The sequence below is a fragment of the Oryza glaberrima genome, chromosome 2 (genome assembly GCF_000147395.1).
Source record: "Oryza glaberrima chromosome 2, OglaRS2, whole genome shotgun sequence".
Taxonomy (NCBI): Eukaryota; Viridiplantae; Streptophyta; class Magnoliopsida; order Poales; family Poaceae; genus Oryza; species Oryza glaberrima.
Window position 1 is genome coordinate 30,514,016 of NC_068327.1, and position 22,876 is coordinate 30,536,891.

The 22,876-nt window shown below is 45.8% G+C and overlaps 4 protein-coding genes across 4 annotated transcripts; 3 read left to right on the forward strand and 1 right to left on the reverse strand.

Moving 5' to 3' along the window:
- Window positions 1-244: 244 nt before the first annotated feature.
- LOC127761512 (uncharacterized) lies at window positions 245-2,402 on the forward strand. The gene is made up of 3 exons (XM_052285817.1): window positions 245-650; window positions 1,668-1,818; window positions 1,934-2,402. The coding sequence occupies exons 1-3, from the start codon at window positions 245-247 to the stop codon at window positions 2,148-2,150; spliced, it is 774 nt and encodes a 257-aa protein (XP_052141777.1). The 3' UTR covers window positions 2,151-2,402.
- Window positions 2,403-3,065: 663 nt separating this feature from the next.
- Window positions 3,066-4,119, forward strand: LOC127761387 (PLAT domain-containing protein 3-like). Its single transcript, XM_052285674.1, has 2 exons — window positions 3,066-3,294; window positions 3,361-4,119. The coding sequence occupies exons 1-2, from the start codon at window positions 3,193-3,195 to the stop codon at window positions 3,838-3,840; spliced, it is 582 nt and encodes a 193-aa protein (XP_052141634.1). The 5' UTR covers window positions 3,066-3,192; the 3' UTR covers window positions 3,841-4,119.
- Window positions 4,120-10,179: 6,060 nt separating this feature from the next.
- LOC127763765 (uncharacterized) lies at window positions 10,180-11,548 on the forward strand. Its single transcript, XM_052288558.1, has one exon. It carries the CDS (start codon window positions 10,259-10,261, stop codon window positions 11,195-11,197), a length of 939 nt encoding a protein of 312 aa, XP_052144518.1. The 5' UTR covers window positions 10,180-10,258; the 3' UTR covers window positions 11,198-11,548.
- A 1,157-nt stretch (window positions 11,549-12,705) lies between these two features.
- LOC127761946 (inactive TPR repeat-containing thioredoxin TTL3) lies at window positions 12,706-17,146 on the reverse strand. The gene is made up of 6 exons (XM_052286282.1): window positions 16,082-17,146; window positions 14,837-15,032; window positions 14,528-14,700; window positions 14,079-14,412; window positions 13,820-13,975; window positions 12,706-13,258 (listed from the first exon to the last, which is right to left on the reverse strand). The coding sequence occupies exons 1-5, from the start codon at window positions 16,993-16,995 to the stop codon at window positions 13,826-13,828; spliced, it is 1,767 nt and encodes a 588-aa protein (XP_052142242.1). The 5' UTR covers window positions 16,996-17,146; the 3' UTR covers window positions 12,706-13,258; window positions 13,820-13,825.
- Between the last annotated feature and the right edge of the window lie 5,730 nt (window positions 17,147-22,876).

A 22,876-nucleotide genomic window follows, 5' to 3' on the forward strand; every position in this document is an offset into this window, starting at 1 on the left:
ATTTGGTACTACCAATGGTTTGGTAGTGGTAGGGCATCAAACTAAATGAGTCCAAAAAATATTTTGGGATGGATTAGCAGCCCAGCCAATTGCAAAGAATTTGGCCCATATGTGATATTCAGCTTTGGGTCTAAATTGTAGTAGCAGTATTTGGCCCATATGTGGTTTTGCAGCTTTGGGAGTTTGGGCCCAAATTGTTTCTCAGGTCCACTAGGCCACTAGCAAAACCCAACGAACGAACGGCATGCGGCTCGAGACGAACACGGAGATGAGTTTGTCGCTTCTGCAAGGCTACTCCTCCGCCGACGAAGACGACCCAGCCGCCGCCGGCGCCGGCGCTGGCGAGCTGAGCGACTCCGGCGACTCCTCCGCTGAGGACGCCGGATCAGACGGCGAGGAGGCTTCCGCTGCTCCGAGGCCAGCCGCGAAGCCCCGCCCCCGCCCAAACCCTAGCCGCGGGGATGCTGGCGGCGGCGGCGGGGACGGCTCATTGCTGCCCTCAGCACTGGATGCCTTCGCGGAGATATCGGGCCCGCCGGAGTTCCTGAACAATAGAGTCGCCGAGCCCGAGGAGGCCGTGGAGGCGCTCGGAGTGCTCGACCGCCGCGGCAAGGGCGGGAGGGGAAGTGACAGCAAGCAGCCGCCTCCTGGTGAGCCTTCTCAGCTAATTGAAGCGAGTATTGATGTTCTCTCAGAAGTTTATTAATGAGTAGTGTTTTTTAGACTCGATTTGACATCTGCAGTACTAGAATGAGCCCTCTATTTCGTCCCTTTTGGCAAAGCAATTATCAACGTAGGTTCAAATCTGACATTCTCGGAAATCAGAATAGTAGATTACACTTTCTGGATTGAATGATACTATCACCTATACTTGGTGTGGTGATCTTCCTTTGATGTATAGATATTTTGATTACAGTGTGTCTGTGTTGGATAAAAGTTCTACTAGAGTCAATCGCTTCAATTCTAGAAAGAATTGCAATGTGCTGGTTGAGATTTTGGTCCAAAAATGGGTAATCTGCAGTGGTGTTGGAGGGCCTTGGCCCTTGGGTTGTTCATACTGCTCAGTGCTTTGATTGATGTGTGCCTAGTCTTTCGTGTTAGATGTCTATACAGATACTAGGGAATGCGCTCGCATGGAATCAAGATCTTGGCACAATTGGATGCCTGCCAAGTTCCAATTGAGGGGTGCAGCGCAAAAGAAGGGAACATTTTTTAGCCAGGCTTTCTTTGACATGGTAGCTCCAATTGGCACCCCTGATACATGTAGGACAGTTAGAAATTGGATCTTACATTCGCATAGCAAAATAAGGGGATAAATTCATTCATGTTATGCGTTCAATGGTTGATTTTTTTTTTCCAAAAGTACCGTACTTCACGTTTTGCATGAAAGTACTGTCAAAGTGCAGCATGTCCAAAAAAAAAGTTCCCATCGCTGATGACTGTTTATAGAATGGGCTCTGTTCTTACAACTGCTTTGAATCGGATTGGCAGTTTATATTTTGCAAATTATTGATATGTTTGGGCACAAGGTACATGGTAAATCGGATCTGATCACTGTATGCGCTTCTATGTGCTTAGTATTAGTGTGTCAAGTTTCTGCGATAGCACTTATACTGTTTCCAGTTCATGTTACATCTAAGAGTGATCTGACTGAAAGCCTTCTCCAGGTGCCGTTGTGGTCGCAAAACCTCAATTGGTTGCAATTCGTGAACGAGTTAGCAGTGGAACAAATGGTGCCAACCCTCCAGTTTCTACTGAAGGAAAGAGAATAATAGGTGCGGCAAATCCTGGTCCAGAAGATGCTGCTGATCTTCTTAGGTTGGTCATTTTTATCAATACTACAACAAGATAACTTGAAAACTTAGCTGAATTCGTTATATTCCTGGTTAATTATTTTACTGCTCTTAAAACTGTGTTTCTTTTCAATCTGTAGAATGTGCCTCCAATGTGGTATACCAAAGACCTATTCACACGCACGAGGTATGGTGTGTCCTGTTTGCAACGATAGACCAGAGCAGGCAAGAGAGCCAGAAAAGAAGAAAGGATCGACCGTCAAAGACAAGGAGAAGATCAAAAGGATGAGGGGGCAATCATCACACGCTTCGTGGAAGAGTGAAACTGAGATGGCCCTGCGGCAACAATTTGACTGATTACTAACTAGTGCCACCTCCTATACTTGGTGTCATGTGTTATGTACACTGCGAGTACTTATGTAATCCTATCTTCATCAAAATCCCGTAGAACTGCCTCCAAGAGTCATAGTCGGTTCCCGATTGTGTTTGCTGTATTTTCAGTTTTCCACCATGAATATGGATTTGCTCGATAAGCTGAGAAATGTTTCCTTGCAAAATTCCGTCGAAGCCAAAGTTTGAGCCAATTGTATGATCATTTACTATTTTTCCTCTTGCAAATTGTTCCTCAGACAAGACTGGAAGTGGCAATCCTAATGTTGGGTCATGACTCATGAGTGCCTGATGCTGTAGGACTGATGCGGCATCAGAATTCTTCGACGCAAGGAATGAAATGGGTTGGTTGGGACTTGGGACTTGTATTTCGTCTCCGAGGCTCGTCCATCGTACTGTACGGACAGTTTTAAATTTTACTATCTATAAGCAGGGATAGTCATGTGGTGTAACATGGCCAACGTGCAATCGGTCCAAGGAGATAGACACGACCGTACCAAGCAGTAAGCAGATCCCTCCGTCTACCATTATTATTCGTCCTCTACTTTCTCGGATCCCTCCGTTTCGTGCCTGGTTGCCAGTAACGTTATCCGGCTCATCCAACCTGTTTTTCACTGCCATCCTGGAGCCTCTACTGGTTCATTTTGCAGTTTTGCTGTGAAACCAAAAACAGCGTTAATAGTGAAACTTCTGGGAGAAAGACAAACAGTTGCCGCCAGATGTACGAAGCAGGTGGAGTAGCCATGGCATATGGCCCATGGGGCCTATCCAGCATGATTTTCTCGTTAGAATAATGCGCGTTCATGTCCGATCGAGACGAATGCGGCCGAAGAAATTTTCCGCACCATCAACACTGTGACAGCGAGGCCCCCACCGCCACGAGCCCACGACTCATCAACTGCTTCCATTTTTATACTGATCCACATCCACTCCCCCCGATCTCCGCAGCTCACACACCGAAACAACACACATCGCCACTAGCTCCCTCGATCCGATTCGGATCGGATCCATGGCTAACCTCGCCGCCTCCCTCCTCTTCCTCCTCGCCGTCGGGTCGTCCGCCACCGTGCCAGCGCATGGGCGCCGCGACCTCCTCCCGACTCGCATCAAGGTACGTCGGCCTTGGATCTCTGGCACCTCGTCATCGATCGTTTAATTTCTCCTTGCGGCTTCGCAGCTGGTGAGGGGAGCCGACGCCGGCGCCGGCGCCGTGGCCGGCGGGGACAAGATGGAGTGCGTGTACACGGTGTACATCCGGACGGGGTCGATCTGGAAGGCCGGGACGGACGCGAACATCACGCTGGAGCTTGCCGGCGCGGACGGCAACGGGGTGGGGATCACGGACCTGCCGTCGTGGGGCGGCCTGATGGGGGAGGGCCACTCCTACTTCGAGCGCGGCAACCTCGACATCTTCAGCGGCCGCGGCCCGTGCATGGCCGCGCCGCCGTGCTGGATGCGGGTGGCGTCTGACGGCACCGGCCCGCACCACGGATGGTACTGCAACTACGTCGAGGTCACCGTCACGGGCGCGCACAAGGGGTGCGCGCAGCAGCTGTTCACCGTCGAGCAGTGGCTGGCCACCGACGCCGCGCCCTACAAGCTCGAGGCCATCCGCGACAAATGCTCCGCCGCAGGAGCGGGCGCCGCCGCGGCGTGAGCGAGTGACGCGGCCACGCCGTGGGAAATAAGCTCGTACCCTCACCTCGCGTGTTCCACGGGGCTCCGCGATGTGGATGTGCTACTAGTCGAATAACCGGGAGGCGGGAGCCGTGTGATCTGTGGTGAGTGGCATCTGTAGACTGTGGGGGCTATTCATGTTTTGATTTGTAAAGATGGTAATCCGCGTGCGTTATCATGTACGGTGGATGCTACAGACTATCCGACTAATAACTTTGCGAGTCGCCGGTGATGAACCGGCGTTGTGTTTCCTCGGTTACGCATCGTCGTGCCGCCTCGTCATACAGAACAAAATGGAGGAAAAATCGCCTAAGACAGCAACGCAAAGTGAAATAAATCCAGCTCAATGACAACAATGGAAAACTAAATAATTAATCGGTATTGCTAAAAATATGTCGCCACAAATTATGATGGATTTCAATCGGTTGTTTCAACCATCAGATGGGATGCAGAAATCACCGCATGTGTACACATATCCCTCCGATTCTGTTCTCTTCTTTTGTTTTAACGTTATTTGCTAATCAGGATTACTAATTAATCTTAAAAACTAAATATCTGTGTCATCACAAATTTATAGTTTTGTGACTTACATCAACTTACATATGTAATTTTGAGAATTACATATGTAATTTTAGGACTTACATATGTAATTTTGGAATTTACATTGTAAATACATTAAAATTACATACGCAATTTAGGGATTTACAATGTAAATACATGCCGACTATTTTTTGATGAAAAATATGGCGCTATAAATATAGTTACTCCCTAATTAATTAATGCGCCATAATACTATGAGCTAGCTTTCGGATTTTGCGCCTAAAGTCATAATAAATCTGGGATATCATTAGCGATGGATCGACGACTTGCTGGGTATCATCAGCAGGCTGGCCCATCAGCTCATGGCATGGGCCAGTAATGAGCCTCCCCTGAGGCCCTGTGGCAGGCAAGCGCGCGCCCAATTAGCCTCGTTTGTGAGGTCCAATTTTTCGGCCCATCGTCGCGTTTGGGCCAGAATTTTAGTTCGACGCTCGAGTGGGCCCCAGCCTATCAACAAGACACAGAGAAGTATTAAACTTCCAGATGCTCAGATAACTAGTACCCTCGAATAAAAAAAAAGGATAACTACTACCCTGGGAGAGTTTGTTTTTGAGAATTCATTTTTAGTTCAAAATCCTAGGTCTAAATTCTATTGGTTCATTTGATCCGTATCATTACCAATATACTGAATTAGAAAAATACCATTACCATACCATCGCCATCAGATTTTCCTTCCATCTTCATTCTTTCCTCTTCTTCTCCCATGGCGATGGTTCAAGAGTGAGGCATCAAGACGATGAAGAAAGGACCATGAGTGACCGATCAACGACGGGGTCCCAAATTTGCTCCTGGAGCAATAAAGGAAACTGAGGAGGGAGGAGGCCAAGCCACGCATCGGTACTAGAGTGTTAGCCTTGCCGCTCTACCACCCTGACCGCCCTTGCAACCTCTCCATGCTGACCGCGCGTCGCCACTAGAGGCTATGGTATTGAGCCCGTCTGCTGGAGCCAAACTCTTATCATCTCGCCCACTAGAGTTTGCCACTCTTTGTCACGTTGCGAACCTCCTCAAGCCACCGACACAAAGTTCTTCTCGTCGAGCTCCTCGCAGCCAGCACCCTCATCGAGCTCCTGCACCACTAACGACCTCCTCGAAGCACCGCGCTGAAGTCTTCTTCTGCCTCTTCATCACTACCGCCATGAGGTGGTGCCATCTTGTTCTCCCTAGCATGACGATTCTGCTGCTACTAGTTAAGCTTCAGCACAGGAATCGGTGAAACCGAGGAGGTTGAATAAGCGCAGGCCATACATGGAGGAAGGAGAGGAATCTAACATGGATAACAAAAAAACTAGATGATAATGGCATTGTTATCGATTTGACAAAATTTCAGTAGCACCCAATAGATATCGCAAATAGTAATGATATTTTTTTCGACAAATTTGCTAATGATATTTATGGATCAAATTAACCCAAATTTTATTGTACTCAGATAGAAACTGACGGGAATATGAATTCTGCCGAGAGACGGCCTCCCTTAGCGTGCCGAGCAAAGCAACTTCGCAATAAATCGATGGCTTTGCCACTGCTGCCGGCCGGTGGAGCATGGGCCTAGCGCCCTAGCCACCCATTGCCGTCCCCCATACCTTGCATCCCTCTCAAGTGCATCTCCCCTTTCATGATTGCACCAAATGTTCTTAAATTTGAGCTAACTCCCTTTTACAATCTTTACACATCACCGGGTTCACTCATGCACACCAACCTCTCCCAGCTTATCATTGGCACACAGATAAACAATCACGGCGACCTCATTAGTATTGATCGAAAGTGCTAATGGTACAAGAGAACCATCATTAGGTGAATTTTATTATCTCAACAGAAATAATTAACTAACCTAGTAACCTATATACTACCGGTGCCCATCGGATTGAAAAATAAGTCCACTAATATATGCAGTAGCGTTTAGTTTGCTTTGAAGTTTCATGGGCAGTTCTTGTGATGCTGCAATGATCAATCTCTCTTCTAAATAAATTCTGCGTCGCCGCTTGACAATTATTAGGTTTGGCGCCACCGCGGCAGCCACACCTCTTCTCGCTCGTAGAGACCGTGACAGTCACGAGGCACTGGACCTCTCATCAAGTTATGGAGCTGTACACAATTCATTGCACCACGGCACGAGTTGTAGTAGTGGAAATGCAGATATGTTCACCATACTGCATATCCTGTAGCATTGCCATTCGCCGCAGCTGTAGATGCGAGCTGACGAACGAACTGTGCATGCACGCGCACTGCACTTAAAACACACAAGTATTCGATCGGCAGAAAATAAAGTTCAGAGCAAGAAGGTCCAGGTGCCATACCTGTATCTTGTAGTGGTACGACAAAAGTAGTACTCCCTCCGTTTTCATATAAAAACGTTATTAACTTTCACAAGGTTATTTTTAAAGTACCTTTAATGATAAAATAAGTTGTGACAGAATAAATATTATTTGCACATTTCTTTAACAAGATGATAATGATGAAAACATCATATAAAAATAAAAAAAATCATTATATTTAAAAACGGAGGTAGTGTCAATTCAGAATTCAGATTCGGTCATGCTTGTTCCAGATTATCCATCACCACGGCAGATGCAGATTATGCACGGGCGCGTTATATTTTGTTCCCAAATTAAATCTAGCGAAGATCACCTCTCAGTTCAGTCTACAGTATTCCTCAATTTTTTAATAGATGACACCATTAATTTTTAATTAAATACACGATTAACCGTTTGTTTTATTTTTCTCGCAAAGGCATAAGATATAAATTATGCTTAAAGTATTTTTAGCACAACAAAATAAATGATAGTTACGTAAATTTTTGAGTTATTTTCATAAAACTACATGCATTTTAACACGTTGTATCACTAAACTACAAATTGAACGCTAAAGTCATCATAAAACTACAAATTTAAAGCTAAGTATATCAAAACTACCTATTTAATATTGAAATAATAAAGAAATTGCATAATTTAGAGTTTAAATTCCTATCACTACTATTATATTGGAGTTATAAACGTTATAGTTTTGTGGTTAAATTGGTGCTAAATTTATATCAAAGTATCTATAGTTAAAATTTTCTTAAATTTTTTTAATAAGACAAATTCAAACCTGTATCCGAAAATTAACGGCGTCATCTATTAAAAAGCGGATGTATTGTTGTTGACGAAAAAAATCGAACACACCGGTCTGGGAGATCTGCTTAGCTCCTACGCAGGTCCAAAGATTGATGAGATGCGGGCGTGCCAGTCAGTTTGATACTGCAACTGACAAGATATGCAAATAGTAGATCTAAACAGCCGATCAGCTGACAAGCCGATGGAGTACCCAGCCGATAGCCAATACCGATACCAGCCGATAGCGATAGGGTTTAAGCAATCGGCTATATGTCCAATGTGAATAATGATATAAAGGCAATCGGCTGATGATAATATAATATAGCAATATAATCAAGTAGAAACCAATCGGCTAACAATATGAAATAGTAGAACAAATATTGATCCGAAGGTTAAAGCACATATCGGCTGGAGGTCCGATGTCATAAGATCCACAAGATTAGATTAAACAGTAAAACCTTTGTTGCCATCGGCTAAATCCAACTTATATGTATATACAATCCCTACAAGCCGATGCAACGTCCAGATAACTTATCGGCTAGCACCCCGATAAAACATTAGCATGAACCTACCAGCTTAACAAGACTTATATTATCAACAACAATCTAGTAGATCGAACCTAACCGATGCAGCACGAGATTGTATATGATAATCTAATACTCGATGAGCCGATAGATCTGTCTAATGTGATGGATATAACAAATCTATTTAGAACAGCATTATGATTGTAGAGATATATCGGCTAAGACAGGAGATCAGACCTAACCGAGACAGTCCCAACTAAACCGATGCGTCTCTAAACACAATGCAATTAGAGATAGAATTGAGATATCAGGTAGGCAAATATATCAACCAATCCAGAGCGATCCAAGAGATCGAATCGATGCAGCCTTCAACAACACCAACGTAGCCGACAGATTCACCAGGACCCGACAGAACGTAGGACTTACCCCTTCGCTGGAGATCGAAAGCCGATGCAGCCTTGCGTCAGGTGCCCAAGTTCCGCCGAAAGATAAGTAAAAACCTCAGGGAAGAGGGTGGCGATGCGCCGAGAGTATTATTGATCGATAGATTGATAGATTACAATGACCCCGGGTGTACATATTTATACCCATAGGGAGATACTAGTCCTTGTCGGACAAGAAAGAAACTAAAAAGGAAAAGATAAAGTCCTTATCGGACACTAAACACACTTTCCTAAAGATAAAAGGAAACTAACAAACTATGCCTAATTAATAGATAACTGTCATGTCGCATCCTTCTTGAACTCGAACTCTTCTAGATAAGCTTCCTTTGATTGATCCGACTCCACCAAGAACACGACATCGTGGCGACTTGACTTCCATCGGCTGATTCTAGAACTTTGAAGCCGATGCTGACTCTAAACCGATGGTAACTTTGGGATTACCAAATTTCACTGTTAACAATTGTCAAATAGTTTCTTTGGTTTTAGTTCAGATTATACATTTTTTCCCCTACATTAAGTGAAATTAGCGGCTCGCCGGTTCGTTTAAAAAAATACCGTATAATCTGTATCACCGTATATAGTCCAGCATAGCATTAATAAGTTAATCCGCGTACTTCGGGAGTATGGCAGTACTTGCTTGCATGCTACGACGCCGGGTTCTTCCGTTCAGAGGAAGATTAGTAGCGGCAGTGGTACAAAAACTGGGCTCCTCTTGCAGTAGACAGTGGACGGACAGAAATAAATTTGGTGCCGTGCAACGTACACGACATACACACATACCCTTGTCCTCCTGCTCCTGATTGGATCGGTAGAAAGGTGGCGGATGCTGGATTATAATAAAAACCCTGTAGATTACACCCATAATAAAATGGTCAAGGACCACGACACCACATAAAGACACCCATCCCCGTGATCAACTACCTCAATTAGCCTCCCAAGATCCCCCTATAATTTACCATAATTTATTCAAACAGGTGGTACCTCTCCTCCGGGTTAATAATACTTATCGTTTTAGACAAGGGCACGATATAAAAAAAACTTTAACCATTATTTTTTATTATAATATGTATAAAAGTATTAACAAATATATGATTTTATTAAAGTACTTTTTAAAACTAATCTATACATGTAGTCACCATATTTAATAGACAAATATTTTCAATACAATTCATAATCAAAGATTCTCAAGTTTGACATCACCTTTATCTAAAATAACAACTATTACCAGCACCGAAGGATAATACTAATTTGAACATATTCACCCTACTACAAATCTTAATAAAATCTGAACAATGGTCTATTGGAGTTATAGTGCTATAATATATCATTTTCCTTAGTAGGGCCGAGTTTGGTTCTAAATTTTTTTTCGAACTTTCAATTTTTTCACCACATTAAAACTTTTCAACACACATAAATTTCTAACTTTTCCATCATATCGTTTTAATTTCAACCAAACTTCCAATTTTAATGTGAAATAAACACACCCTAGGTTACTGTATTTTGGCACTGAGGCGGCACACATCAACAAGGGAACGCACGAATCTCAAAGCAGATGCTCAGGCCGAACGCCTCCATCTCTACCGTTCACTGCGCCACGTTGGTGTCCTTTTTGCATGATGGATCGCTCGCTACGAGTTTTTTTCTTTTTTAAGCGGCAGCGGCAACTGGAAGGTGGAAGGCTCTCCTCTGCTTTTAAGACCAGCGCTGAGACAGATCGAGCGATCAGTCGAACAAACGAGATGAAGGGAGGAAGGGGGAGCAATGGCGCCGCCACCGACCTGCTCGTCTGCTTCCCGTCGCGGGCGCACCTGGCGCTGATGCCGCCCAAGGCGATCTGCAGCCCGTCGCGGCCGTCGGCGTCGGAGCCGGTCAAGCGCCGGCACAGCACGAGCAGGTCCGGGCCGCCGCCGCCGTCGGCCGCGCTCTTCAAGGCGGCGGCCAGTGGTAGGAACCCGAGCCGCCGCGCCGCGGACGTCCCCGTCGACGACGAGCCGTCGTCGCCGAAGGTGACGTGCGCCGGCCAGATCAAGGCACGGCGGCCGGCGGCCAAGCCCAAGATCAGCGGCGCCGGCGGCGGTGCCGGGGGAGCGAAGGCGGCCAAGAAGGCGACGTGGCTGCAGGCGCTCGGCATCAAGAAGGACGCGCTGCCGTTCTTGAACGCCGTGCACGGCGCCTTCCGCCTCAACGTCGCCGGCTGCTTCGGTAGCTTTCCCGGCGCCGTGGTGGAGTACACCTCCGGGGAGGATGACGACGACGAGGAGCTCGCGGCGGGGAAGGACACAGAGCACGGGGCTGCATTGGCCAAGTGGTTCATGGTGCTCGAGGAAGGCAAGAAGGTATCAAGCAGGAAGCGGGAGCAAGAGCCGCAGAAGCAGCAGGAGGAGGAGGAGCAGGACAAGAAGGAAGCGGACGTGGCGCCGCCGGCGAACGCCCTGATGCTGATGCGGTGCCGGTCGGCGCCGGCTAAGGGGTTGCCGAGGAGGTTAGGAGGAGATGCAGAGGAGGAGGTGATCAAGAACTCCAAGAAGGAGGAGGAAGAAGAGGATGAGAAGGAGGAGAGGCTTGTGCTCATGAGCTACGCCCCTGACTTCTTCAAGGTATCCGTCGACATCGCCAAGGAGACGTGGATCGTCGGCGGCGACGACGCCGTCTTGCGCTGCCGGAGCTGGAAGAGATGATCACCACAAGGATCGTTCTGTGAGCAACGTATGTGTGTTTTGTTCTACTTTTTTGCTACATGCTTGCCTTTTCTTTTCCTTTTTTTTCTTCCCTCGGAGAATTATATATTCTTCTTTATATAAAGCTCATGTAAAGGGTTCGATGAGCACGCAGCAGATTCTTCATTTGTTCTGCCAAGGCCACCACAATGGTCTCTCTGCAGAAGGATTTCTGCTCTGTAAATAGTGCTGTAATAACCTTTTACTAGATGCTAGTACACGGTGAATAGTACTTTTGTTTGTGAAATGTAACGAGTAATATATATATGATGAGCTGTATAGCTCACTTTAATTTCCTACTTTCCTAGTGGAGTTAAGATACAACCATTAGCGCTTTAGCCTTGTATGATAGATTGGAATCTCTATGATGAACTTTTCAGAATATCTTGTTTTCTTTTTGCAAACTGATAATCATTTGCTGGAGTGGTTGGTTTACCTCTGCTCAGCTCATATTAGCTGTGATAAAAAGGCATGATCTTAATGTTGTATTTGGCCACATTTTTTAATGGATCAGTCACAGTTCGTTAGAGAAGGCCATGTTGTTGAAAGAATTGTCCTTGTATGCCCAGAGGCAATTGTTGCCACTGTTGTTATCCGACAGATGTACAGGGGAAGTAGTAGGTGGATTAAAAGCTGGTTCTAGTGTCAACTCGGATTTCTTTTAGCCCATTTTTTGTCATTCCTTTTGAATCACTACTTATTATTACCACATCCATTTCAAAATATAAACATTTCTATATTCTTTAGGAAAACTACGTTAAGAGAATTCAGTGGTCAAATTTTGAATTTTGAGTTACTCCTTTCCAAGCATCTCATTGGTTGAAAACGTAAAGATTTCTATGTAATGGAATCAGTGCCTAAAAATGTTTATTGCGGTACAAAATTTAAATCCTAGAAATGTTTATATTTTGAAACATATGGAGTAGTTATTAGTCTCCGACCTCTGTATAATGTGCAAAATTTTCGGAAAGTGCTAAGAGAAGTTGATTTTTCTAAGTTTCAGAGCATAACTGAACCATCTCACCTGTTACGATCTACAAACTAAATCTTATGGAGTACTTTACAATTATTGAGACCAAACTTAGTGACAAATTTTCCGATTGTGTTTTCTGAAAAATCAACGGAAGGTTGAATAGCAAACAGATGCAAGCATTTTTTAATTTTGAGGATTTACATAAAAAAGATCATTTAGAGAAACATTGAACTTGTAATAGAATTATAATTCTTCAGTAGCCCTGTTTACTAAAGAGTTTCTCTAGTTTTTATGAACTAAATCTGCTCGCGGGAAGTGTACATCTAGAGCTCACATTTCTCATCCCCGGAACTAGCATTAGCCTGCCTTAACTGCTGGACATTACCAATTATGTGTTCAGCTTTAACAGATTCTGGACAAGCCGAAAAATGCAAACCATTCTCAATGCCACATAACAGGTTCAGAATGAAGAAACTACAAGCAACCATATGTTCAGACATCCAGACCATTGTGCCAACCAAACTGATAAATGAAAGCCATGCACTACGGTGTGCAGTACTGAAGTTCAGTTACATATACGCACCATCAATAGTACAATCAGTCACACGGCACAGCATTTAGCAATGCATGTCCTGCAAAATTTTGTACAGGCATCCGGATTCCAGATATAGTTTCAGCAAGAGGGAGCCATGCTCAAATGGATACTCACTCATTTTCTGTTTGGGATGGATATTAGTTTTGTAGTACAAAGTACAACCCAGTATGTTTTTTGTGTGAGGCAAACTTAAATCTTCAGAAACTTTCATGGTTGCTATCACTGCCAACCCACATTCAAATTAACTAGCTATACTTCTCGGTGCAGCAAGTATTATGTACAGTTTCATTATTCTCAATTCTCTTGTAATTTGGCGTATAGTGCACAAAAAAAAGAATCATACTGACTTGACACTAACAAACCGCGCAATGGTGCGTGCTGCATTGTTTTGTCCAAAGTCTTGTCCTCTTCAGATCTTGCAGTTGATTTCGGGTAGCCGACAGATTAAAGAAGCCTACAAGGAAGAATAAACTTATATAGAGATCAACATGCCAATGCTTTGTTCTAAAGAAGAAGCACAGGCGAGAATCTCCCTAATTTTCAAACAGCCTTTTTATTTCTTTATCTGCGCGTGGTGATCAACTGCTGTCCTTGACCTAACCAGTTAAAATTAAGGTAGATAAAGAGTACTGAAATTCTTTTTAGAGCCGACACAGTAGTGCCCAAGTACTATAGGGACTACGATGCAGTTTTGGATTTGTTTCTTTCCAGTATGCAAGCAATCTACACAATGTCTCCCAGAAAAGTACCGATGAGGGCTTTTTTGAAATAAAATTAAGGAATTCAAGGGCATGAAAATATGTCTTCACTGTCCATTTTACTTGATTTTTGTTTGATTGAAAAGGACCTGGTTTTCTCTACGACTGATTTATCATTTTCTAGAACATATATTAGCAAATAGTACATACTTATATTTCTCTTTGGTGTAGTACTATGGTGAAACCTAGTAGGAAAATTATTTTGACGGTATATTCGATGAATGTAAACATGAATTGGTAAGGCTAGCTGTGGTTACATGGCGTCACTGTTGTGATCTGCTTGCAATGCCCCCATTCCTCTGGCTCCGGAGCTTGGCTTCGACCTCGGACAGCGCCTTCTTCACGTCCTCGTTCTCCGGGAGTTCTTGGATCAGCACCTGGTAATCTCGCAACGACGCTTCCCATCTCTCCAGCTGATCACAAAAACACAGACAAAAAGTTCGTTGACAAAAATGAGATCGCGCATTCATGTCAGGTATGGCGATGAAAATTTCCGGCACGGCGGAGGCAGCGAACCTTGACGTTGCAGTCGGCCCTCCTGAGGCGCGCCTTGCTGTACGCCGGCCGCATGGCGAGCGCGCCGTTGCAGTCCTCGACGGCCTTCTCGTACCGCGCGAGCCTCGCGTGGCACGCGGCGCGGTTGCAGAGCAGCACGGCGTTGCCGGTCTCCCTGTCGAGGCCCTCGCCGTAGGCGGCGCACGCCTCGGCGAACCTGGACGCCTTGAAGAGGTCGTTCCCGCGCAGCCTCGCCGACGCCACCACCTTGGCCCGCCGGTGCACGTTCGCGATCTCCCGGTTGCTCGGGTCGAGCTGGCACGCCGTCTGCGCCGTCGCCACCGCGTCCTCAAACCTTCACACATCCAGCATGAACACGACGGCATCAGAATACAGCCATCTCATCTCTGTTGATCCCCATTTGATCGAGGAAGAGGAAAAAAAAATAAAAAACAACGTTGAGAACGAACCTCCCAGCAGCCATGTCGACTTGAGCACGGATCATGAGGACGTAGGCATGGGCGACGGTGCCGAAGAACTTGGTCGATTCGTCGACGCCGAACCGCGGCGCGCCGCCCAGCACAGCGTCGGCCTCGTCGTGCCGGCTCAGCTTCACCAGGGCCTCGGCTTGCAACGCCATGACCTTCCAGAAAAAAATTCCATCGTGACAGAGACGTATGATCAGATCGCTGCATTTGATCGGATGCTGGTCGTGTCGCGTAAACGTTTTCTTTCTTTTTCTTTTTCTTTTTCTTTCACGTGGCGCGAGGGACGCTCACCTGTGGGGCGCAGTCGGCGCCGTCGGCGACGGCGGCCTGCGATTCCTGCAGCACCGTGATCCAGTTCCTCAGCTTGCGCGCGTCGCCGCACTTGGCGACGCGGCTCTTGACCGACTGTGCGCGCGACACGTCCGCGCCCGTCGAGTCGTTCGCCGATTGCTTGAAGTGGTGGATTGCCTTGTCAGGTTCTCCTAATCTGAGCAATAACAGCAATGGCTATGTTTAGTTCACACTAAAATTGGAAGTTTGGTTGAAATTGGAACGATACGACGGAAAAGTTGAAAGTTTATGTGTGTAGGAAAGTTTTGATGTGATGAAAAAGTTAGAAGTTTGAAGAATTATTTTGGAACTAAAAACGGTGTAAGTTTACTATCGATAAAAATCATCGTGGTGTTGTGTAAACAAAACAATGTCAGTACTCAGTACAGAGTAGGCAGTAGAAAAATGAAGTGTGTGTGGACTTGTTCTCTGACAGATCGCAAAATTCAACAAGCTAGTACTAAGCTAGTGCTGCAATCATTCTCTTCAAAAAGAAGTGTGAGAATGCTTGTCGAGGAAGTGATTAGCTATTGGAATTACCAATCATCAATGTGATCGCAAATGGCTAGAGTAATTTACGGCAGAAGGTCTTGCTTGACCTGCTAAACCAATGATCAAATGTTCCAAAGGAGCACATGTATCAAATTGTACTATTGCCTAATCACAAACAATGGGTAATTCCATTTCTTAAGGGAAAAGTTTGAGATTTCCAAGAAAGAATAGCAGTACCCCTACTCAACCATGAATTCATTTCTTTCAAAAAAAAAAATGAATAAGTCATCATTGACAAAGAGCCAATGCTGATGCAAATTAGCCATTCCATTAACTAATTCCCCAACATCTAAATTTGGTGCACCTATTTTCGGCCAAAATAATTGCCTACGAAATATTAGTGGGTAAAGTTGAACAATCAGTTGTCGTCTTGTCAAAAGCCATGATCAAATCCCTTTTCCAATAGAATTAGATCATGCTACTATAACTATGGTGCTAGTCAAATCTGATTTCCAAATCAAGTCACGATATGAACTGACCTAATTCCAGTTTTTTTTTTTACTAAAGACCTAATTCCAGTTGATCAGTGTCCTTAAGAATTCCTGTGCAAATACTAGTTAATTTCATTTCTTTTGCCGGATTCCTTAAGATTTCAATTGCACTAATGACATTGGTGATGAACAATCTGAACGCCCAAATGCGGAATGCGCGTACCTGAGATACAGCCCGCCGAGGCGGTGGTGCGCGCGGCCGTACGACGGGTCGATCCGGACAGCCTCCCTGCAGTCGCCGACGGCCTCGATGAGGCGGCCGAGCGCGGCGAGCGCGGCGGCCTTGTTGCTCCAGTACGCCGGCCGCGTTGGATCCACCATAATGGCCTGGTCGTAGAGCGCCACCGCCTCCGCGTAATGCCCCTCCCGGTACTCCTCGTTGCCCATCTCCTTGAGCTTCTCGGGGTCCGTCCGGTGCGACAGCGCGCGGCACAGCTCGGACGATGCCGGCGGCGCCCTCGGCTCCTTGACGATGTTCCCGAGGCCGGAGAACGCGTACCCGTTGGTGGCCTTCCGCTCGTTCGCCGGCTTGTTGGCGGGGTTGCGTTCCAGCGAGCTCCGCGCCGACGCGCCGGGGACGCCGGCATTGAGGTTGCCGAGGTTGCGGTGGAGCATCATGTTGCCGGAGGTTGCGCGCACCAGTTGCGTGGTGCCCTTGACCCTCTGGTGATCGAGGATCATCTTGTCGAGCTCCGCTGCCATCCCGGTGTACTCCGCGGCCGGTGCCGCCGACGCCGCATTCCTCGCCCCGCCGTTCGCCGCCTTCGTCGCGTGTACGGCCCTGTCGCTTGCCGGTGCATGGGCACGCTGCGCGCCGTTGTTCGTCCCTGGGAGCAGCTTGGCCGGGCGGTGCGCGAGGGACGAGTCGTCGTGGACGCCGCCGCCCTTCCGGTGCGCCTGGTTCGCCGGCGCGGAGGCCGCCTTGGCCTCGGCCTCGTGCTCGTGCTCGGCGGTGGCGGGTGGGACCCCGTTGATGCGGGCGATGGAGGACATGGAGTTTGACCGGCGTCGCCGGAACATGCCGCTGTAGATGCCGAACATCGCGCAGCCGGACGGCGGGCGGCGCGACTCCGTCATGGCGACCGGCGACGTCCGCGGCCGCGCGCCCGCTCCGGCCGTTGTGTCGTGCCGCGTCGTGGCGAGCGCGCGCACCGGGAGGCGGGGAAGGGGGTCACGACGAGGACGAGGGAGCGCGGGCGTTGGCTTCTGGCTGGCAACGAACGGCGGGGTTGCGAGGTTGGGGTGGGAATATTTTTGGAGGAGGGGGATTTAAATTGGGGAATATTTACATGCACCCGCTTGTACCTGTTCAGTTCATCCTGTGGGCCATTTTGGGCAAGTTCTATTATCCTTCCTCTTTTTTGTTTTATTTTGTTTTGTTTTTCTTCTTGGAGAGTTGGAGTAGATATGAATTTCTTGGACCATGGTTTGGTTGGGGAGGCATTCATGGTGGGAACTGCTTGGTTGGGTCGAATGTCTTGGAGTTTATTAATGTTCTACTGTGTTGATGAAGTTTGAACCATAATTTGAATTTCTTTTGTTGAAATTTGAGGCACATGGGCACCAACGAAATTAGTTTCTTCGGGAGAATATGCTAAGACAAAATGGGGCCACTTACTGTTTACCATCATAAGACAACAGAGGTTGATGGAATGGCAGGGTCAAGACGATTAGTAGTACGCCTCTGTTTTTAAATATTTGATAATGTTGACTTACATGTTTAGAATGAATAGGATAAAACTTAAGTGACGAAAACAACAATAGAGAAGATCGGTGTAGTGTAAAAAGAGTAGAGAAGCATGAGGAAGGTAGAAGGCAGCGGACATGTCGGGAGGAAAACTGGTGTGTGACCTGAGGTTTGCTGAAGTGTTGCTAAGAAGAATGGTTTATAATTCTTTCTTAAAAAAAAAAAAGGAGAATGGTTTATAGCTATAGTCGTTGCACTAATCTCAAAGCAATCCCAGGCTCAAAAAAAATGTTTGGTAGTACCAAGCATGAACATATGTGCAACCTCGTGAAATTATTTTACTCCAGTGCCTCTCAAGAAACGCTTATAAGGGACGTGGGTCAAAAGGTTGGTACAGCATGGCTCGCTTCCTCAGTGCATGTGTAGCATGAGTTTGCTTGATTGTTTTAACTTTGGTTAAGAGATGCTTGCTGTCCGTCGCTCTGAAAATTGGGTGTTAGGCGTGAGAAGAGAAGAGAGGAATAGAGAAAATTGAGAAAATATGTAAAACGAGATAAGCTACTAGTGCGTAATTAATTTAATATTAATTATTTTAAACATAAAATATAGATTATTATTTTTTAAAGCATTTTTTTTATAAATAGTTTTTTCAAAAAGTATCATTTAGTAGCTCGGGAAGCGTGCGTGTGAAATACGATGTTCTTTTTTTTTCTCCCTTTTCAACTCTCAAACAGCATCAGCTTGTCAACTATCAGGCAAATTCTGATCAGAAGACAGATAACACAACAGCTATGCATGATCCTTTTATTTTTCACTACTACTACTAAAAAACAAAAACTTGGGGCGGTTGACTCCTGACCACCACTAACCTGTTGGATCGCTGGAAAATGTTGGACCAGATCAAACCACGCTGGCACGACTTAGCTAGCAATCTGGACTTGGGTTTGTGTTGGCCATTTTTGTGCTCCACTATTATGTGCACGTACGCACCGTCACCGACGACGTGAATCGTGATCGATCGATCTGCTCCAAAACGTGTTCGACGTGCTAAACATGGATAGCACATCACTAATAATAGCGTATTGCGCGTTAGTTGGCAAAGCAGCTAGCAGGTCTCCCATCGTTCTGGGAATTTGGGGTCACTGTATTTTAGACCAAAAAGTTAAGCAGCACAGGCACGAACAAATCTTTCTGTGGTCAGCGTCGTTTCTCGCATCATTGCATGGTGTGACGGCAGATTGTTATGATATCATAAAAGTATAAAACCGTTGCCGCGTAGCATCATCGGATTTCAGTATTTCAGACTGATATATGAATAGTGGTTCGTTAGAGCTAACAACCCTGGTGTTTGTGGCTGATGCCGATTACCGACAATACAATACTGGCCGTTGACAACCGGTTGATCATTATTATAAACCTATTCATGGTTTGCTGCTACTGTCAATTGCAATTTGCAACCGAGCGTTGAAGAGCATGTGAACGTTGGATCAGTATGTGCCATGAAATTAAGTATAGTTAAGCAATCACTAAGGCCACATTCCTGATCTCCCCTGTCAGTTTCCTGAAACTAACTCTGCAGCAGGAGTTAAGCGCGATCGAAAAGCGTTTCCATGTAAGAAATGCCAAAACACTCCTGTCTCGGAAGAATTGGTCGTCTCTCTGTCGTACGGAGTAATGCCTAGGAGACGTCCAAATCAAAAGCCGATGGCATGTCTAAATCGCACTACGAGATCGAAACCGCCCTATTCTCAACTCAAGCGCAACTACCGTTTCAATACAGTGATGAGCAGCATGGGACAGCGATGCGCATGGGCTTACCGGACCATCCAATAGTTACTGTCCTTTATACTCCCAGAATAAGTCTATTTTACTCCCCTCAACTCATTTCCTTGAATCACATCCCTTGATTGCAAAATCAGGTATAACCCATCCTCTAACTCCAAAAACCATTGCAATCGACTCCCAGGGTGGTTTCGGAGGCAGTTTCATCCGATGTGGCAATTGACTTGTTGCGTCATCAAATAGGACCCACTTATCAGTGGCCTCCAACTCATCCTCACATTTCCCCCTGACCCCTCCATCTTTCATCTATTCCTCTTCTCTCATCTTATCAGGGTTATTGATACCACATATCCAATAGTAATTGATTAAGCTCGGTGAGGCCCATCATATACCAAGTCTTATACGAAATCATAGCTCGTATATAGAATGAGTTTCAGATAAGGAAGGACTAGTAGAGTTCTATATAAAAACTATAATGACTATTCGAATTGTATCCATATTGGTCTCTCTAGTTCTACTTAGACAAAGGGACATCTATGGGTATAAATACAATATCCCCTAGGAGGAGGGGAGACAGACCAACAAGACACAACAGATTGACACACTAAGCCAGGACAAACCAATACGCCACCAGACATCGACATCAGAGATAAGCCTAGACAGACCTCATCCAGTGCCTGTGGAGGCCGACAAAGAGGAATCTAGTGCTATCTCTGATCTCGACGAGTTCATATTCGAGGAGGAAGACTACCCTGTCATCGACTACGTGTTGGTGTTCGTGCCACCATGTCGACGATAGTTATATAGGTTATCCCAAATATTGTACTTGTGTGATTCAGTTGAATAAAGAGCAACACCGGCTTTGGCCAACATGAGTATGGCTATTACCTGTCAGATAAGGGGCCCTAACCTGTATAAAAACTCTTTTCTCTATCTCTTTTACCTCAATCTCGGTACCAACGATCCCCATACCATGCAAATACAGTAGTCGTGACCTTAAACGTCGACACACCTTCCATCAATAGAGGTAGCGCAGCGGTGACGGCGCACTAGGGAGGAGCTCGCCAGCTGGCCAACAGCGCTGCACGAGTTGGAGGAGCTCGCCGATCGTCACGCTAGTTGGACCGGCAACCTTCTCCAGTTGGATTGGTCGGCTCGCTCATCCCACTTCTCGGCATCCAACTTCATCCACGCGCTGCTTGAGTACTCTAGGACCCATGTTGCACGCGCTACTCTCCGAGACCCACGTTGGCAGCAAGACCGGGGAGGGGGGAGGGGAGGCTCGTGCTCTGTCCTATCGCCGCCTCCTCCATCCACAGTTGCTTGCCGCCATCCATTTGAGAGAGAGAGGGGGTAAAGAGGAAGGAGAAAGGGTAACTGACAGGTGGGCCTGATATTTATTTTTATTGTTTTACCACTGACATGTGGATCCTATTTAGATTTGTTTTCATTTTAGTGCCACATAAGCGCCACGTTGATGTCACATGGGGTGAAGGTCAAGTTAACCCGCTACGTAAGTGTCATGTAGGATGAAACTGCTATTAAAACCACCGAGGGACTCTACTTGTACCGGTTTTTGAAATTGAGGGAGACGTTATACCCGTTTCTGTGGTTGAGGGATGCAATTCACCTAAGGGCAAGATATGAGGGAGGTCAATAGACTTATTCCCTTTACTTACTCATTCCCTGCCTCACTGGGCCTTACCTTTTGGACCTTCCAGGCCATATATGGTTGGGCCGAAAAGGGATTACGTGAGGCCCGTATTTGGATTCCCCCACATATGGTTGGGCCAGAACTGGATTGTCATGTCATGTGCGTTTACGTAGTGGAAGTTGGGCCAGAATAGGACTGTGACGTATGTGCGGCCCATATTAGTCGAGAAACGAGGTTACGGTTGCGTACGGCTCAAAATTATGTGATGGAGCAGGATCCCGTTCTACTACGTACCAATATACTTGTCTTCAGAAAAAATAATAAAATCATACTAGCATATACTAATGGATTGTGCCTTGTGGGTCTCTCTGCTTTGATTGCAACCAGCTCGCCATGCCGACTCACTTCATCATGGCTAATCCTTATCCATTGTTTGATATAAAGCGGATTTTTTTTTCGAGACAGAGATAGGGCGGTTTGATTTCATAATAAATCAATGAGTTTTCTTTGTTTATTAGCGAGCACTTAGCTCAGTGATAAAGCCATGCCCGCTCCAGCCTGCAGCTGGCCGGCACATCGGTGCCTCCTTTTTATCAGAAGATACTGTCGCATTCGCACGTGCATGACTTCTCTGTGTTAACTGCTAATACGTGGAGTACGTCAGTAAAATACCGCCTCCAAAATTGTACCAGCGTATAGTAGCTTTTTAAGGTCTGTTCACTTTAATGACATTTTCAACCTTACCAAATTTTAGTAAAGTTACTAAAAAAAAAGTGGCTATATTTAGTTTGCTGTCAAATTTGATAACTATATAAGAAATCATGCAAAAATTTTGGTAAGTATGCTAATTTTTGGTAAGTTTTTTTTTTTTGGCATTAAAGTGAACATGCCCTAAGTGTGTGCAGGTATGCGGTAATTGATTAATTATCCCCATGCTTAATCAACAGGCCGAGAGTTCAACTACGTTGACGCCACGATAGCAAGTCACGAACGCACTGAATGACGCGTGTCGTACTAGTTAGCACATATATTCCTCGTCTATCTCACTGTATGACATCGTATACATGGTTACGTTACACATTGACGGTATGTACACACCATCTCCCTTGGCAGCTAATTAGAAGTCGTCAGTCAAGCTAGCTAAGCTAAGCTAGCGCGTGCGTCTGGATGATAATATTGCCCACACGATTCTTCCATGCGTCGACGTTATGGAAACTGTATGCTTGCTAGATCGATACTGCTGTACTCTCGTCTGAACTGAGTTTCAGCTACGTGATACATCGACCATCGTGACCGAGAAATTATTGGCGTACGTGAGCTTGACCACGGGATTTCAGTTGGGAATCCACTAGCAGCGTGGTCACACGAGAGAGCAGCATCCGCAAACCGCAAATCATATGAACTACCTGTCATCGAGTTCATATCTAGAAAGAAATGGCCAATGGAACTATATCAAGTGCAACAAAAAGGTTTGCTTTACTCGTGAACAGAAGTTAATCTACCGCGAAAAGCAAGATGTGTTGCATGGAGAGGCAGAGCAGAGAAGAGAGAGTCCGTCCTACTTGACCTGCCGGAAAAAGCTTAGCGATCGCATTGCCATTTCACAACGCTCCTCAACTGTTTGATCTGCCCCCCACTGGCTTGTAGAACACCCTCCTTGTTTAAACTGACGATCACTTCACGAGCACGAGCACAGGAAGAACTAGGATAAGGATCAACTCGCCATGTACTAATGTACAGATTAATTACTAATCGAAGTCAAAACAACCCAACTCGATTGTTCGATACACTACCGTCTGATTAAACATTTAGGTTCCGTTCTATTCTACAACGAT

What these genes read in the sequence shown, in the direction of transcription:
- LOC127761387 (XM_052285674.1), top strand. Translation starts at nt 3,193, where the DNA reads ATGGCTAACCTCGCCGCCTCCCTCCTCTTCCTCCTCGCCGTCGGGTCG. An exon ending in TCCTCCCGACTCGCATCAAG is followed by an intron (nt 3,295 to 3,360) that starts GTACGTCGGCCT and finishes GCGGCTTCGCAG; the next exon opens with CTGGTGAGGGGAGCCGACGC.
- LOC127761512 (XM_052285817.1), top strand. Translation starts at nt 245, where the DNA reads ATGCGGCTCGAGACGAACACGGAGATGAGTTTGTCGCTTCTGCAAGGC. An exon ending in CAGCAAGCAGCCGCCTCCTG is followed by an intron (nt 651 to 1,667) that starts GTGAGCCTTCTC and finishes AGCCTTCTCCAG; the next exon opens with GTGCCGTTGTGGTCGCAAAA. An exon ending in GATGCTGCTGATCTTCTTAG is followed by an intron (nt 1,819 to 1,933) that starts GTTGGTCATTTT and finishes TTCAATCTGTAG; the next exon opens with AATGTGCCTCCAATGTGGTA.
- LOC127763765 (XM_052288558.1), top strand. Translation starts at nt 10,259, where the DNA reads ATGAAGGGAGGAAGGGGGAGCAATGGCGCCGCCACCGACCTGCTCGTC.
- LOC127761946 (XM_052286282.1), bottom strand. Translation starts at nt 16,995, where the DNA reads ATGACGGAGTCGCGCCGCCCGCCGTCCGGCTGCGCGATGTTCGGCATC. An exon ending in CTCGGCGGGCTGTATCTCAG is followed by an intron (nt 15,033 to 16,081) that starts GTACGCGCATTC and finishes GTTATTGCTCAG; the next exon opens with ATTAGGAGAACCTGACAAGG. An exon ending in GGGCCGACTGCAACGTCAAG is followed by an intron (nt 13,976 to 14,078) that starts GTTCGCTGCCTC and finishes TTTTGTGATCAG; the next exon opens with CTGGAGAGATGGGAAGCGTC.